The sequence below is a fragment of the Acomys russatus genome, chromosome 15 (assembly GCF_903995435.1).
Source record: "Acomys russatus chromosome 15, mAcoRus1.1, whole genome shotgun sequence".
Lineage (NCBI taxonomy): Eukaryota > Metazoa > Chordata > Mammalia > Rodentia > Muridae > Acomys > Acomys russatus.
The window spans coordinates 44769785-44786510 of record NC_067151.1 but is presented as its reverse complement, the minus strand read 5'-3'; the positions used below and the strand labels follow the sequence as shown (position 1 = coordinate 44786510).

At 40.7% G+C, this 16726-nt stretch overlaps 1 protein-coding gene across 1 annotated transcript; it reads left to right on the top strand.

Moving 5' to 3' along the window:
• Positions 1-9392: 9392 nt before the first annotated feature.
• LOC127199315 (ubiquitin-conjugating enzyme E2 N-like) lies at positions 9393-9902 on the top strand. Its single transcript, XM_051157299.1, has one exon. It carries the CDS (start codon positions 9440-9442, stop codon positions 9896-9898), a length of 459 nt encoding a protein of 152 aa, XP_051013256.1. The 5' UTR covers positions 9393-9439; the 3' UTR covers positions 9899-9902.
• The last annotated feature ends 6824 nt before the right edge of the window (positions 9903-16726 follow it).

Here is a 16726-nt window from a genome sequence, read left to right as displayed (position 1 = left end):
AGTGGTAAGAACATTGCTATGCTGTGGGTTAACATGGGATTTGGTGTTTCATAGCACGAGGATCTCAAAACGTGCTGTGGTCTCTAGGTGAGTTTAAAAGGGCATTGGTAAGTACATTCGAGGGTGAGTTCTAACCTGAGCACGGGGTCCTCGCTTTCTTGTTACCTCCAAACATTATGTACCCAGGAAGTGCGGAGAGATAGAATCGCAGAAAACAATTGTGTTCTCCATGAGGTAAATATTATCAACTAGAGGCATGAGTACATATATAAAGCTGTCTCCCCAGCTGTCATCACTACGAGCACAAAATGACTGCTTGTCACCCACCAGAAAATGCTGCCAAAATACTAAAGGAATTATTAGACTTTTTCAAGGCCAGGAGAGGTTGGTTCTGACTCATGCTTGGCTCTTGGGACACCCTCACGACACTGGCTATTCACCTGTCAGAAGCTTCCTGATGTTAAGAGACACCTTTTATGTCTCTTCAAAATGGAAATTAGTTTAGGAATGCAATAAAACCCACAAGTTCAGAGAAATAAGAAACCGGATTTTATTTCCTTGATAAGCTGTCTGCAATTGTCTGCTTAAAGGCTGCTGCTGTTCATGTTGCTACAATAAATTACCTGAGGGGGAGTACTTCATAAAGAAAGTTTATCTAGTTCACATTTCTGAAGGTTTAAGAAAATGACACCATCACTGCCGGGCATGGTGGCCTTTAATCCCAGCACTTGAGAGGCAGAGGCAGGCAGATCGCTGTGAGTTCGAGGCCACCCTGGTCTACAAAATGAGTCTAGGACAGCTGAGACTATACAGAGAAACTTGTCTTGAAAAAAACAAAAAACAGAAACAAAAACAAAAAAGAAAGAAAGAAAGGAAAAGAAAATGACATCATCATATTGGTGAGGGTCCCTTGGCTGTATCATAGCATAGCAAAGTGCAAAGAGCCAAGGCTGCATGCGTATAGAGCTGAGTTCATGGGGGTAGCCTCACTTTATAATTCTTAAGGAGACCATCTCACTCTACAAGGCCTCATATTAAGGGTCCAAGGGGACACTGAGACAGATTATCTTTTGGATACCAGTTTATTAGAATTATTGACACCATAGATTATAGCATACCAGAACCTCTGAGAGAGTTGAGGCCCATGAGACAGAGTGAGGGTCCCTTTTTAGTTCTAGAGGCAGAAAAATCCTGTCCCCCAAAACCAAAACCACAAAAAGTTAAAAAGCAATTATGTGTGGGAGGCTGCGTGATGCAAGGCCATGTTCACTGGCTCTAAGCAGGGTATTCAGAAGCAAAGGGAGCACACAGCACCTCTTAAAATCGAAGACATTTATATTTGAAGCCAGATTCTACTTGGGTAAAGATGTGTTATATACACAAAGCAAAAACCTTGGCTCCTGGTAGCAAACCCAGAGGAATCTGGAGAAAGGTAATTTGGGACCATGGAAACAGAGGCATGGCTTGTGCCAAATTTCCAGTCTTCTTGCCAATGCCACTGGCCACAGGATCTGTGGGACGCTGTACCTCTCTGGAACTTAAACTAATGAAAAGTACATAAACAAAAGTGGATTAGATGTGTATTCTTGTGGAAAGAAAATAAAACAAAAACATGAGGACTCGGATTTCAGTGGCAATGTCAAACAGAAAGAAGTTAATTGTGTAGCTGCACTGATGTAATTGCCTGGGGCAGCCATAGAAAAATACTAGGCAACTTAAGCAACAGAACTTGATTTTCTCACAGTTCTGATCTGAGGACTAGAAGTCTAAGGTCAAAGATTCACCAGGCTCAGTCTGCAGAGACTTCTGTCCTCCACTTGCAGACAATCACTCCTCAACATGTATCTGCACGGTCTTGATATGTGCTCCCTAGTTTTCCCCTTCTCCTTCATACCCACCCTTTTCTTCTCTCTTTCTCACTGTTAAACTCATTTCCCTACTTCTAACCATATTAGATTCATAGCAACTCTAAGAGTCTTATCTCGTTAGGCACCCTCTAAACACAGTACCATTCTGAGCTAGAAGGTAAAGCCTTCAACACAAATCTGTGGGGGAAAATTCAGCCTATAACATACATGTATTGAAAGGTAATATGCACATATTATGAACTATCTCCTTCACCCCAAGGACATAAATTAACTTATGTAGACTCTGACAATTAGTGGTATTGTAGAATCGAAGAGAAGCAATTTATATAAAATGGGAGGAGGAGGAGGAACCAACATGTGAATAAAATGAATACTCTCTGTGGTGAGGGTTTTGATTCATCTCTGTTCTCCAAAGAGAACCAATAGAAAAAAATCTGTCATCTATCTATCTATCTATCTATCTATCTATCTATCTATGTACCTACCCATCCATCCATCCATCCATCCATCCATCCATCCATCCACTAACTTTCTGTTGTTTGAGTAGTCAAACTATCAAACTGCTAATAGTCAAAGTGTCAAAACTGCTGTTGATGTTTAATCCCCCATGGTCACGCTTTACAAGTTAGGACTGAGCTAAGCATGGTGTCGCATGCCTTTAATTCCAGCACCCAGGAGGCAGAGGCAGGTGGATCTCTGAGTTCAGGGCCAGCCTTGTCTACAGAGTGAGTTCTAGGACAGCCTGGGCTACAACAGAGAAATCCTGAACAAAAAAAGAGTTGGGGCCAGATAAAACGTTAAGATGTGACCAAGTCAGGAGAACTGTCTGCCCTTTTACATAGGTTAAGCTAGTCATAGAATAATGAGTTAATAAGCTTCCGGGTCACTGTGACATCATCAGGTCTGCTGTGAAAGTTAGTTTGGTTCAGTCTCTTAGATGAATCCATCTTGCTACATGAAGTCACACATCACCTTGAGACTTTTTTTAAGAGTCTCTGGCAGCATGAAGACCCTTATGAAACACAGTTCCTTAATCATGGATTCTCAAGCTCCAGAACCGTGAATGGAATAAGCTTGTGTTCAGTCACAGAAACTAGATGACAGCACTACTGAGATTAGTTCATTATAGAGAATTAGCTCATTATATTGGAGGGGCTAAGAAGCCATACAACACAACACCTATAAACTAAAGAGCAAGAAAGCTCGTAGGGCAGTTCAGTCTAAACCTAAAGGTCTGAGGCCAAGAAGCATGGGTGGTGTTGGTCTTATTGATCTAACAAATCACCTCAATTCTTTGAACAATGACTAATCCAAAATGTATTTGCTTTAAATAGGCTAATGAAAAATTTGCATGGACTTATATTTTAAACAGATAAAAGTATAATTTTTTTCTTGTATAAAAGATAAGATGTTGCTTGGAATGAGTTCTCTTCTGCCTGAACTGGCATGACTCATTTCGAGTCTTGTTCAACATTTGTTACTAATCCTAATGTATTTGACTTAGTCTCTAAAATCAGTGTGATCCAGTGAGCAAAGCTTATGTTTAGTGAAATCATCCTCTTTGGGTTTTTTTTGTTTTGTTTTGTTTTGTTTTTTTGTTTTGTTTTTTTAATTTAGGAAATCTTATTTTTCAGGTCAAATTTAGAATACAACAAATCTTATCCCACAGACCTGAAGAAAAAAAAAAAAAACACCCAGGTTCTGTTCTTTTCAATGGTCAGAAATTAAGGTCTAAAATAGTAGCAGTAAGAAAAATACATATGGTAGAGATAGCAACCTGGGTGAGGCTACATGTGCCATTTTCTCACACTTCCCACCAATTAAAAAATAAGGTATTTCCTGCTTTGTTAATTCTGCATTTACAACTTTCCTGAATTCTGGTTAGAGAACAATAGGTTCAAATGTCCCATGAACAGTCACAGTGAGTAAAGTAATAAACAGCGCTACAATGAAAAAGCTTCCAGACCCTCCAGTTGCTGCTGTAGCTGAAATGATGCTGATGGGTTCACAGCCGCCCTGCTGGCCCTTGTGATAAATGAATCCTAGCCTACTGGCAGAAGTCCTTCAACGAGGACGTCCATTCATTGTTTTCTCAGCTGGTTAAGCACTAAGTCATAAAATAAGCCATGAAATTTCCATGGAAAAGTGATCACAACCCCAGGGGAGTATTTTTCTTGGAGAAATTAAACTATGGGGACTGGAAAAGTAGTTAGGTGGTAGAGCTCTTCCTTGGATGTGCGTAGCCTTGGCTTCAAACCCCTACTCCCGCCCCACCCAAAACAAATAAAATATTTATGTAGCTTTGTATGTATGACTGGAGCCACATGTAAAACTTGAATCATGTCAAAGTACAAAATTGTCTTAATTTCCAATTCTAGAATCAGGCAGCCTTTTATTTTATAAAATACAGGAAATGTTCCTATGTGGAGAAGTTGGTTTCATAAATGGAAAAGTACTGAAGAAGGAAACAAAAGCAGACAGGTCATTTCCTTGTAAGGCAAGAACAGGGAATGGGAAAAAATAGGAAAATCGGTTGCCTTTCCTATAAAAAGATAAAACAGAGGGAACTTGGTTATCATGCCCAGAGAAAGTGGCTTGTCATTAAACTCTGGCTTTTTTCCTGGAGACCTGCTTTCTCAAACTGCTTAATTCAAGTTGGTGGTTTCCAACTTTATCCTGAGTGACTCCACTTTGATATTTAGCCTCCTGGAGCCTATGGAAGAAGCTTAATTCAAATCCTCGGTAATTTTTATTTACAAAACATGACGTTTGTTTCCTGGTGCTGGTCTCTTTATAGGTGTCATGCGTTGGTTTATACAACAATCTCTAGGCATGTGTGAAAAATGAACTTCTGATACTTTCTTCTTATAGACACATCTTTCCCCACAGAAGAATGCCTTCAGGTTAGACACACAGCTTCTTTCATATCTGTTGGAACCTAGAAGATGACTTTAATCCACACGTGCAGTTTATTTTTTCTATGATGCCTTACAAAAAAAAGCTGAAGCAGAACTTGGGGTGTAGCCCAGTTGGTAAAGTGCTTGCTGTTGTGTGTAGATCACGAGGACCCCAAAAGACCACCAAGGAGCCAATTCTGATGCAAACACACAAGGGTTGTTTTATTTAAGCTTGGGCAGGGGTCCACAGCTGTCACAGATGCAGCAGTCAGTGTTGAGAGCCTTGAGCTCCAAATCAGCAGGGTTTTTATTGATGCACGGGATATAAGGGCCTGCCTGCCACCCCGGCTCACTCACTCGCGGTCTCTCTCAGTCCCTGTCTGTCTGTCTCTGTCTTTCTCTCTGCCTCTTTCTTTCTCTCTGTTCTCATGGCTCACACAGGTTCTAACTCCTCTCCTTTTCCCCCTCTCCTCAAGTAAACCTCCTTTATACCAGATATGTTGTATGGCCTTCATCATTATTATGGCAACTATAGAATGAAGAAACGGCCTTGAGATCAGGCTCAAATATAAGGGATTATGAGAGCAGCAACTCCATCATCAAACCCTTACAACGAATATATATACTTTTGCTAATGTAACTATCTTATCCGCCACAAACCAGTATTTTTCTGTATTAACCATTTCTTTACAATGCAATTTCATACCTTTAAAACTGTATTTATTTTTAATATAGTATGCAGGAATTTACAATGTTTGTCAATCAGGTCTCTAACATGAATTGAAAGCTGGACGGTTGTAATTCTCAAGTGAATAATAATAGGGAAAACTAGAGAAATAAAACAAGAGCTGAAAATTATCAAAATATCAGAAATTGAATTTAACAACAATAAGTATAATTTTTTATATTTTTTGATCAAAATTCAGGTAGATAAAATTAATGATGGTTTTATTTAAATGTCATTGGTTCTCATTTAATTACAAGGCAATCATGTGATGCGGATTATGTTTAGTTATCTTTTATTTCCTAAGAAGTTGCCCCAACGTTTAATTGCACAAAGCAATGAGCCTAGTGTCTAATTAACTATAATAAGGCATAGGGAATATGGCAATGCAATATTATCAAAGTATCTCTTCCATTTTAAAAGACTGGAACTTTGGCTGGACCATACAGTCAAAGTTAATAATACACCTTGAGATCACTCAAGACTGCTGTCCTACTGTGTACTCACACTGTTCAATGCAACAGTCAACCCTACTTGCCTTGGATTTCCCATGTAAGCAACATTTACAACCTAAGCTAATGAATAGCTATAATCTTAAATTATATACTCTTTGATGCTCCTGACCCAGGAAATACATGTATATCATTTGCTGAAATCATCAAATAAAAAGGTTGAAAAAATCTAAAATTAATATTTACTTATGGATATTGGTTGACAAACAGTGATGTTTGTAGTACAATTGGTTGTCTAGGAGAGTTGGAGTTAGTGACTTAATTTCAAAACTCTGTTAAAGATTTCTGTGAAGGAATGTCCCATTCCTTCCCCCATGGGATGATTTCTATGCTGTTCAATAAAGGCAGAGAGAAGCCTTTTGTGAGGGATGGACACACAGATATACCGTCACACAACACATAAGGACATACAAAGACAGAGACAGAGTCACAAGACAGCCTTCAGGCAAGGAGAGACTCAGATTCGCATAACAGACAGACACAGGAGGAAGACATGGGTAACATGAAGTAGAGAATCCAAATCTGTACTCACACTTGGTTAAATGATGTCTCCAAGGGAAAATGTTTTGTTTCTTTCTTTGATGTGACACCAATGTGCTATGGTAACTCAAGAGTTAACCACTAATGCATTTAATCAGTGCAGGGAAAATGTCTGTGATGACCTTCAGTGGTGAAGAGATACACTCCAAGCTGCAACCTTCAGAAGCCCTGTGTGTGTGTGTATGTGTGTGTGTGTGTGTGTGTGCCTGTGCATGTATGTGTGTGTATGCCTGTGTGTGCGTGCATGCGCCTGTGCATGTATGCCTGTGTGTGTGTGTGCGTGTGTGCGTGCGTGCGTATGTGTGTGTGTGTGTGTGTGTGTGTGTGTGTGTGTGTATGCTTTCCTTTTATCTATTGATGGGTTATAGGATGACTCCCGACAGAGATGCATTGGATAGAGTTATAATCCCATTAGGATTGCATAAGCGGTTTGGCATGTGAGATGCCTAGGAAATTGTATGCTTACAGGCAGAAAGGGAGAAGACCTTAAACGGCTGTCAACTGCGCTGGGACTCTGGCATCATATCTGTCAGCTATGAAGGAGGATTGTTTGTCTTCTCACGCCTGTCTCAGTCAGAGTTACTATTGCTGTGATAAAGCATAGCATCAAAAGCAAGTTTGGGAGGGAAAGGTTTATTAGACTTACACTTCCACATTGTAGTTTAATCACTAAAGGAAGTCAGGACAGGAACCCAAGCAGGGAGGAACCTGAAGACAGGAGCTGATGCAGAGGCCATGGAGGAGTGCTGCTCACTGACTTGCTGCTCATGGCTGGCTCAGCCTGCGTTCTTACAGAATCCAGAACTACCAGTCCAGGATTGGCGATCCCTAACTAAGAAAATGCCTTACAGGGTCTGCTACAGCTGATCTTATGAAGGCAATTTCTCATAAAGGCTGCTCCCTGTTCAGTCACTTTGGCTTGTATCAAATTGACATAAAACTATGCTCAATTACAAATTTTAAGTACATATTCTCTATATGTATATAAAATAATATATTAAATATACATACATATATATCATGCCATTTATGCAATTATTTTACAATAATCATATGAATATATGCATGAAAATGGTGTGTGTGTGTGTGTTATGAGTAACATTATGTCAGAAAAAACCAATGTTTTCCATGTGAACTAATTCTTCCACCCATCACAATCTTTTCTTACAGTGGTTCTCGGTCTTTGGCAAGCTTCACTACGCAATTATTTCCCTCTTTTCTTTACTTCTTTCTCTCTCTCTCTCTTGTTTCCCTCATTCCCCCTTCAGAAAAAAAAACTCATTTAAAAATAATAGTTAGCCACGTGTGGTGGTGCACGCCTTTAATCCCAGCACTCGGGAGGCAGAAGCAGGAGGATCAACCTGAGTTTGAAGCCAACCTGGTCTACAAAGGAAGTCTAGGACAGCCAAGGCTACACAGAGAGACCCTGGCTCGAAAAACAAAACAAAACAACAACAACAACAAAAACAAAACAAAACTAGTTAAAGCTGGGCATGGTGGCACGCACCCTTAATCCCAGCACTCAGGAGGCAGATGCAGACAGATCTCTGAGTTCAAGGCCAGCCTGGTCAACAAAGTAAATCCAGGACAACCAGGACAGTTATACAGACAAACCCTGTCTCAAAAACCAAACCAAAACAAACAACAAAAATGATAGTTAAATTTTATGAGCTCAATTGTATTCTTGGGATGTTCTATATGAATTGGAAAATAAAATGCATTCAATTTTTATACTAACATTTTGGAGGAAATTAAGACCACAATATAACAAAACACAAATTTCTAGTATAGGCTTTTCCATATTACAAATTAAATAGTCGGCTGTAGTACACATAAAACATCTGGTAGAACGAATCAAAATAAATGAGAAACTAAAATAGAATTGCTTTTTCCATTTAATGATACAGAAGACAAAACATATCATGAAGGAACCATGTGTAGTGAAAACATATTGTGATGGAGACATTCATAGCGAAAATATACGAAGGAGGCGTGCATCATGAAAGAATACTATAAAGGAGATATGTGTAGTATTTTTTCATGGTATTGCCTATTAGTGAGCTTAGTACAGCAAATTGAAACAATAATTAAATTAGTGCCCTGGGGCTTTGAAGAAATTGATCACTATAGCTGCCCTGGTACTTAATTAACAGCTGAATAAAGCCACCAGGAAACACTAGTTCAATTAAGCAACAAAAGATGCAGACTAATTCTTAGTCTCTAGCCAATACTGGAGTCCTGTTGCTTCAGTTGAACCATTTTCTTCTTTCCTTGATTTACTCGCTTTATCCACTATCCTATCTTGACTCACACACACACAGCGTAGCAAGGCAACGTAAGTATCATTTTTAATTCCAGAATCCGAACTTCTAGACTCTTTATAAAACAGGAGAGGACACATTTTTTTTTTTTTAAAGTATCTCATCATTAAATATTTGAAATCCAGAAAGGCAAAATAAAACTCCAGTTCTTGTTGCTCATGGGAAATGTAGCCAACCACCACCTCTGTCCTCTTCCTACGGTTCTGCACACAGATTTTGTAATTATCACCAAGTGACAGTATTTACAGAGTTTCGGTGATATGGTTTTGCTCTTTTTGAATCATTCTGATACACTATAGAAGAAAAAAAAAATGTTTCCTTCCTGTCCCTTTCAAAAGCACAAACAGTTTAGATATGAAATTTGCCTTCAAAATTCCTGTGTTGATGACTTGGCTCTTAATGTTCAGAGGTTTGCATTTGGGGAAGTGATTGGACCATGAGGGCCTTTGGCTAATTGAGGCTTATCGAATTATGCACTCATCCTCTAATGATGTTCTTAAGAAGTAATTAAAAACTAGGACGTGGAGGCGAGCAGAGCCGGAGACAAGAGCAGAGGCCGAACTTGGGATCTGACAAGATGGCCGGGCTGCCCCGCAGGATCATCAAGGAAACCCAGCGTTTGCTGGCAGAACCAGTTCCTTGCATTAAAGCAGAACCAGATGAGAGCAACGCACATTATTTTCATGTGGTCATTGCTGGCCCCCAGGATTCCTCCTTTGAGGGAGGGACTTTTAAACTTGAACTATTCCTTCCAGAAGAATACCCAATGGCAGCACCTAAAGTACATTTCATGACCAAAATTTATCATCCTAATGTAGACAAGTTGGGAAGAATATGTGTAGATATTTTGAAAGATAAGTGGTCCCCAGCACTGCAGATCCGCACAGTTCTGCTATCAATCCAGGCTTTGTTAAGTGCTCCTAACCCAGATGATCCATTAGCAAACGATGTAGCCGAGCAGTGGAAGACCAACGAAGCCCAAGCCATAGAAACAGCGAGAGCATGGACTAGGCTATATGCCATGAATAATATTTAAATGGATCAAGTGTACATCACTTCTCCTGTTCTGCCAAGACTTCTTCCTTTTGTTTTTCTTTTGTTTGTTTTTGTTTGCATTTAGTGGACACAGTCTTAGAAACATTACAGAATAAAGTCCCAGGCATCTTCATCTTTGGTGATTACATGCACATTAGCAAACCTATGTCTTGTCCTGATTCACTGTTGTAAAGCATGAGCAGAGGCTTGGGGTATGACCGGGTCGTTGTGAGATGCTGGAGAGCAGAGACTCTCTGCTCTGATCGTCTCCCCATCATGGTTTAGTACAAAGCACTGTGAATGAAGGTAGTTCAGGGTTAGCTGCCAGAGGTATGGGTGTCTTTATTTTATTTCTTACAGGGAAAGTAGTTTAATTTTATGGCTGCCTTTCCCCTTCCCCGTCTAATTGCAGTGGTTAAATGCAGCTAACCAGTTTTTTAAGAATATGTTCTCTAGCCAAGTCTAACTTTAGACGCTTCTGATGGACAAGCTTGACTGTCTGGACCAAAATGGGGACATTAAATAAACATCACAGCCCTCACTAATAACATTGTGACTTTGCTGTCGAGTGTAGATGTCTGCCCTTCAATCCCCACCCCACCCCACCCCCAAAGACAAAGAAGAAGAAAAAAAAGCTTGTGACCATTTTGTATGGCTTGTCTGGAAACTTCTGTAAATCTTATGTTTTAGTAAAATATTTTTGTTATTCTAAAAAAAAAAAAAAAACCTAGGAGGTGGGGTCTAGTTGGAGAAATTAGATTCCCCAAGGTGTATGCCTTGAAGGGTATATCTTGTCCCCAATTTCTTTACCACTCTACCTCTTGGCATCAGTGAGCTGAGCTTTGCTCTTGCATACTCCTTTACCTCAGTATACTTACTGCCTTCCCACAGGCCCAGGGTCACTATGAACTGAATCTCTGAGTCAAAGTAATTCTCTTTCTTTTGTTTTTATACCATGTGCTTTGTCACAGTAATAAAAGCTGACAGGACAACAAGTCACAAATACTGGGTTATTGTCAGCCTAAACCCCAAATAATATAAAAATCATCAAGTTAGTCCACATTTTTTTCATCCTTCAAAATAAAAGGGATGATACGGAGTAGTTGAAATTATCTCCGATTGTATGCATATCAATACAATGTTTACACTGTATTGGTTCATTTCTGGATTTTCCAGCAAAAACACTAACAAGAAGCAATTTAAGGAAGGGAAGGGTTATTCTGGTCCAAGGTTCAAGAGCATGGATGACGTCATTGTGGAGAAGGCTGGGCAGCAGGGCGAGAGGCTGGCTGCTCACATTGCATCTGAGGTCAGAAAGCAGAGGGCGAATAAAAAGCTGAGGTACACAGCCTCCTACCCTACCCTCCATGACTCTTTTCCTCCAGCAAGCTGCAGCACCTCCCAAACAGCGCCACCTGCTGGGAACCTAGTCTTCACATTTGTGAGCCTGTGGGGGACATTCCACATTCAGGACTGGCTTAATTACTGTTCTATTGCTGTGAAAAGACACCAAGACCAAGACAAGCCTTATAAAGAAAGTGTTTGTTGGGGGCTTGCCTATAGTTTCAGAGGGGAGTCCATTGCCAGCATCCCAGAGAGTGTGGCATCAGGCAGGCAGGCAGGGCCTCTCTTGATTCTTCAAATAAACAATTAACAAGTAAATAACTTTCTGCTCTAACATTACTAAAGTATCCTTTTCATCTTCGTGAACACTTCAGACTACCAAACCAGCTGCACCTCTTCCTGCCTTGCTTCTGTATTCCAGGGAAGAATAATAAGATGGAAAGGAGACAAAAGGAATGCACCAACTTCATTGAATGTCTTTGTTTTTGTTTTTTAAAGAGTGCTTCCTTAAACATCTCATATTACAGATTTTTCTTCCCCTTTTATGGGCTGTGTCATATGTCACCCTCTAGCTTAACCAAGTCAGGTTTATAAGCTATATTCATTGCCATTAAATCCAAAATGGAATTCTACTAGGAAGAAAGATATGAGAAATTTATACCAGAAAGACAACAACCACCATCTCTTAGTTTGGAGGACAGAAAGACTTGTGGGTGTCATGATGAACATAGAAAAGAAAGGCAGATAGATTAAAGTCACGTCAAAGAACCCGATAAAACAAGTAACAGAGGAAGATAAGCCAACATAAGAATAGCTGATATCCCAAAGAAAATCTCAAGGTCAAAATAGAAAATGCAGTATAAATAAATAAATAAATAAATAAATAAATAAATAAATGGCTGTAGAGATTGCTTAGTGGTTAGAACACTTGCTGACCAAATGAGAAGGTATGTCCACATCCCCATAAACTATGTAAAGCCTGATGTACAGCTCATGTCTGTAATCTTAGCAATTCAGTGATGAAGCAAGAGATGGGGGGGGGGGGCAGACAATTCCTTGGAAGACTGTGGGCCAACTAACAAAAGAGACCCTGCCTCAAGCAAGATGGAAAGCAAGAACTGACACCTGAAGTTGCTTCTAACCTCAACATGTGTATCATGTGATATGCACACATATAGATTTTAAAAAGTTATAATTGCTGAGGTGTCCTGGCCCCCAGCCTAGTGGTGAAACCCTGTCTCAAATGTCTAAGTGAAAGAATGATGAGTTAGAACGCATAACATCCTCTGGCTTCTACATACACAGGGGCACACACATGTATACATAGACCATACACATATGTGCCACACACAGGCTCACACTCGGGCATGAGATACGGCAGCTTGCTTTCTGCACAGGCATTGAAAGCATGCAACGCAATGGTCATTTGCAAACAAGGAAGAGAGCTCTCTCCAGAAATCTAACCTTGATGGCACCTTGATCTTGGACTCTGATCTCCAGAACTATGAGAAAATACATTTCTGTTTAAAGACTATCCAGTCTTTCTTGGTTGTGTGTGTGTGCCTGTATATGAGTGTGTATATGGGTGTGATGGCAGCTATTTTAGACTAATGGAAATACCTAAGAACTCTTTGTAAGAACATTCTTGATCATGAAACATAGTCAATAAAAAAAAAATCAAGATTTTAAGTCTCAGCATTGAAAGGGCCATAATAAAAGGGCAAGTGGTGAGCATTGTCTCTATTTAAACCTAAGATGAAAGATGGTTGAGAGCTCAGCCCTAAATAAGACTCATATCACCCTGTGAGGGTTAGAAAACAGTGAGAAAGAGGGAGTAGAAAGAACCAGGCACAGTGATGCTCACCTTTAGTCCTAGTACTTGAGAGGCAGAGGCAGGCAGCTCTCTGTGGGTTTAAGGCCAGCCTAGTCTACATAGCAACTTCCAGGCTAGCCAGAGCTACGTAGTGAGACTCTGGTTTGGTTTCGTTTGGGGTTTTTAAAGGGAGAAAGATGCAAGAGCCAGAAAGTAGGGAGAAGGACTATGAGGTATCATCTTCTAGATCTCACTCAGCCATGGCCATCCTGAACTCAGTAACAGCTCTGCCTAGTGGCACTGGGGCCACACAAGTTAGGTTCGCCGAACAGTCACCTATGGATGGGGAAGTTGCTTACATGGCTCTCCCATTCCCTGCTGATTTATCAGCAACTAACAAATTATGTTGAGGGAGAGGCCTACTATCCAGTGCATGATGGCACTTACCTTTAATCTCAGCACTAGAGATGCAGAGGCAAGAGGCCTTCTGTGAGTTCAAGGCTAGGCTGGTCAACCTAGGCTACCTAGGACAGCCATTGCTACATATAACTAAATGATATAGTCTCAAATGACTAAAAAGTATTCTGAATGGGGATAGAATGGGAGTCAGAACATTAATTTATAAATGACTAGAAATGGAACACTAAAGGAAATACTTTTGCTCCCATGTCAAATCCAAAGGAAAGCTGTCCGGGGGTCGGGGGTGGGGCCTGGAACTCTGGGTCCTTGCTAGCTTTGTTCTCCTTCTCGGTGTTTTCCTTACCTGGACTCACAAGGTTGCCTTCAGGAATTCTCTCCAAAATCTAAGCATTAAAAAAAAAAAGAGAGAGGAAAAAAGAAGGAAGGAAGAAATCATAAAAAGAAAATGATGTGGGCCTGATGTGTGTGTCTTTTTGTGAGGGAAGAACTAGCTTTCCAGAAGGCCCTCCCAAAAGATTAAATTTGTACTTACACTGACCAAAATTATGTTGTGCAACCATGCAGGGCACATGGACAAAAGCCCTAAGTAAGCAATACTACTTTACGTTGAAACGACATACTGTATATACACGTCTCTGTATTGTTTCAGTTTTCTTAAGAATATACTTACATAACATGTGCTGAAAAGAAATTTTGTGTACAGAAGATAAAGAGAGCATCCCAGAGAGCTTGACTAATCTAAACTGTCTAAGTATGTAAATTCAATTGTCTATAGTTACATATTTAGTTTACGTGAAAATTAATTGCTAAGATGAAGTGGGCTGTTCCATTTCCCGTGTGGCATGACTAGTTGTTTCTAAGAAGCAGCGCTTAATTAAGCTCCAGGCAACTGTTCACGCAGGAATCAATGGGTTGGTTTCTATTATGGCGCTCACTCACTCACCTCCAGGGAGCTGGGGAGCCAGCTGGACAGACTCCAGTGGGCGGGCCACGTGCAAAGAGCATAGGCATTGTCTTAGCTGCTCTTCTACTGCCGAGATAAAGAAAACGCCAAGATCAAGATGACTTCTAGAAAAGAGGTTTATTTCGCGTAAGGTTCCAGGAGGATGACCGCCCACGATGGCGGAGCTAAGATGTAGCTGCAGGCGACTGGTGTAGCTGAGAGCTCAACTGCAAATCACAGGCGGGAATCTGAGAGCCAACTCAAAACGGCATAATTCTTTGGAAACTGTAACGCTGCCTCCGCCCTCATACTTCCTCCCACAAGACCTCCTAAACCTACACAACTAGTCCAACTGGGGACCAGGTAGTCCGAAGCCAGAGGATGTGGGGGTCTCAAATTACTTTACTTGCAATTTGAAGTAGTCAATGTTGCAGAAGGCTCCCTTCAATCACGCTAAAACCCTTTTTATTTGAAAGAATTTCTGTCACGTCAGGCCCCAGCTTTCTGCACAGGCTTTACTTTCCCTATTTGTACTCACAAATGATTTTCTACTTTGTGAACTAGAAACCAATAATTAGTGAGGGAAACTAATGCAAACATTTTCTTATTTGCATAATCAAATATAAGAGACACAGCATTGAGGCCTGAAAGAGTAAACAGAGCAATTTGCTGTCTCAGCTTTTTGTTTGAAATTCTGGATTTGAGAGTAACAGATTTTCTAGTTCTGTTTTTAACTTGCTATTTAAATTTTTTTTTTACACTCTCTATCTTTTACATTCTCTCTCTCTCTGTGTATGTATGTGTGTGTGTGAGTCTGAGTGTGTGTGTGTGTATGTATGTATGTGTGTGTGAATCTGAGTGTGTGTGTATGTATGTATGTGTGTATGAGTTTGAGTGTGTGTGTATGTGTGTGTGTATGTGTGTGTGTGTGTGTGAGTCTGAGTGTGTATGTATGTATGAGTCTGAGTGTGTGTGTGTATGTATGTATGTGTGTGAGTTTGAGTGTGTGTGTATGTGTGTGTGAGTCTGAGTGTGTGTATATATGTATGTATGTGTATGTGTGAGTCTGAGTGTGTATGTGTATGTATGTGTGTGTGTGAGTCTGGGTGTGTATATGTGTGTGTGAGTCTGAGTGTGTGTGTGTATGTATGTGTGTGTGTGAGTCTGAGTGTGTGTATGTGTGTGTGTGAGTCTGGGTGTGTATATGTGTGTGTGAGTCTGAGTGTGTGTGTGTATGTATGTGTGTGTGTGAGTCTGAGTGTGTGTATGTGTGTGTGTGAGTCTGGGTGTGTATATGTGTGTGTGAGTCTGAGTGTGTATGTGTGACTCGCGTTACCGTCTCGCCAGCAAGAACGACGCTGCACACACAGGATCCTTCTGCAGTAAAGCTTTAATGCGTCTTAAGAGGGAGAGCATAAGCTTACGACAAGTAAAATGGAGACCCCAAACAGCAGAAACCCATCCCTTATATAGGAAACTGTTCTCCGCTTAGGATGTGTCAGTCCCTGATTGGCTGTTACTCATCAGGCGATATGACGCCACGGAAGAGGCAGAGCACAACAAGTGGAAAGTTCCTTCGCACATGCACAGATTACTTGTTTACCAGTTTGGGACACAGGATGTCAGCGCCATCTTGTAATGGCGAATGTGAGTGCGGCCTCTCACATGTATGTGTATGTATGTGTGTGTGTGAGTCTGGGTGTGTATATGTGTGTGTGAGTCTGAGTGTGTGTGTGTATGTATGTGTGTGTGTGAGTCTGAGTGTGTGTATGTGTGTGTGAGTCTGAGTGTGTATGTATGTGTGAGTCTGAGTGTGTGTGTGTATGTGTGTGTGTGAGTCTGAGTGTGTGTCTGTATGTGTGTGTGTGAGTCTGAGTGTGTGTGTGAGTCTGAGTGTGTGTCTGAGTGTGTGTATGTATGTGTGTGTGTGAGTCTGAGTGTGTGTGTATGTATGTGTGTGACTCTGAGTGTGTGTGTGTGTGTATGTGTGTGTGTCACAGTGCATATTTGGAGGTCAGAGGATAGGTTTGGGGAGCTAGTTCTCTCCTTCCTTCTACCATATGTGTTCCAGGCCAGCTTGAGTTACTTATTGAATTCAGCCTTGGCTACAGAGTGAGACAGTTTCAAAAAAGAGCAACAAAAAAGACATCAACTGTTTTCCAGCTCCTATGAGGCTTGACCACCATCCTGCTGTTCTGTGAGACTTTTGTGTATCGTGTTGGCATGTGTTCTTGTGGACTCAGTTTACCCTTGTTCATTCAAATGCTGATTTCTCTACCCCACTATCTGGTTGCAATCCAGACATGGCA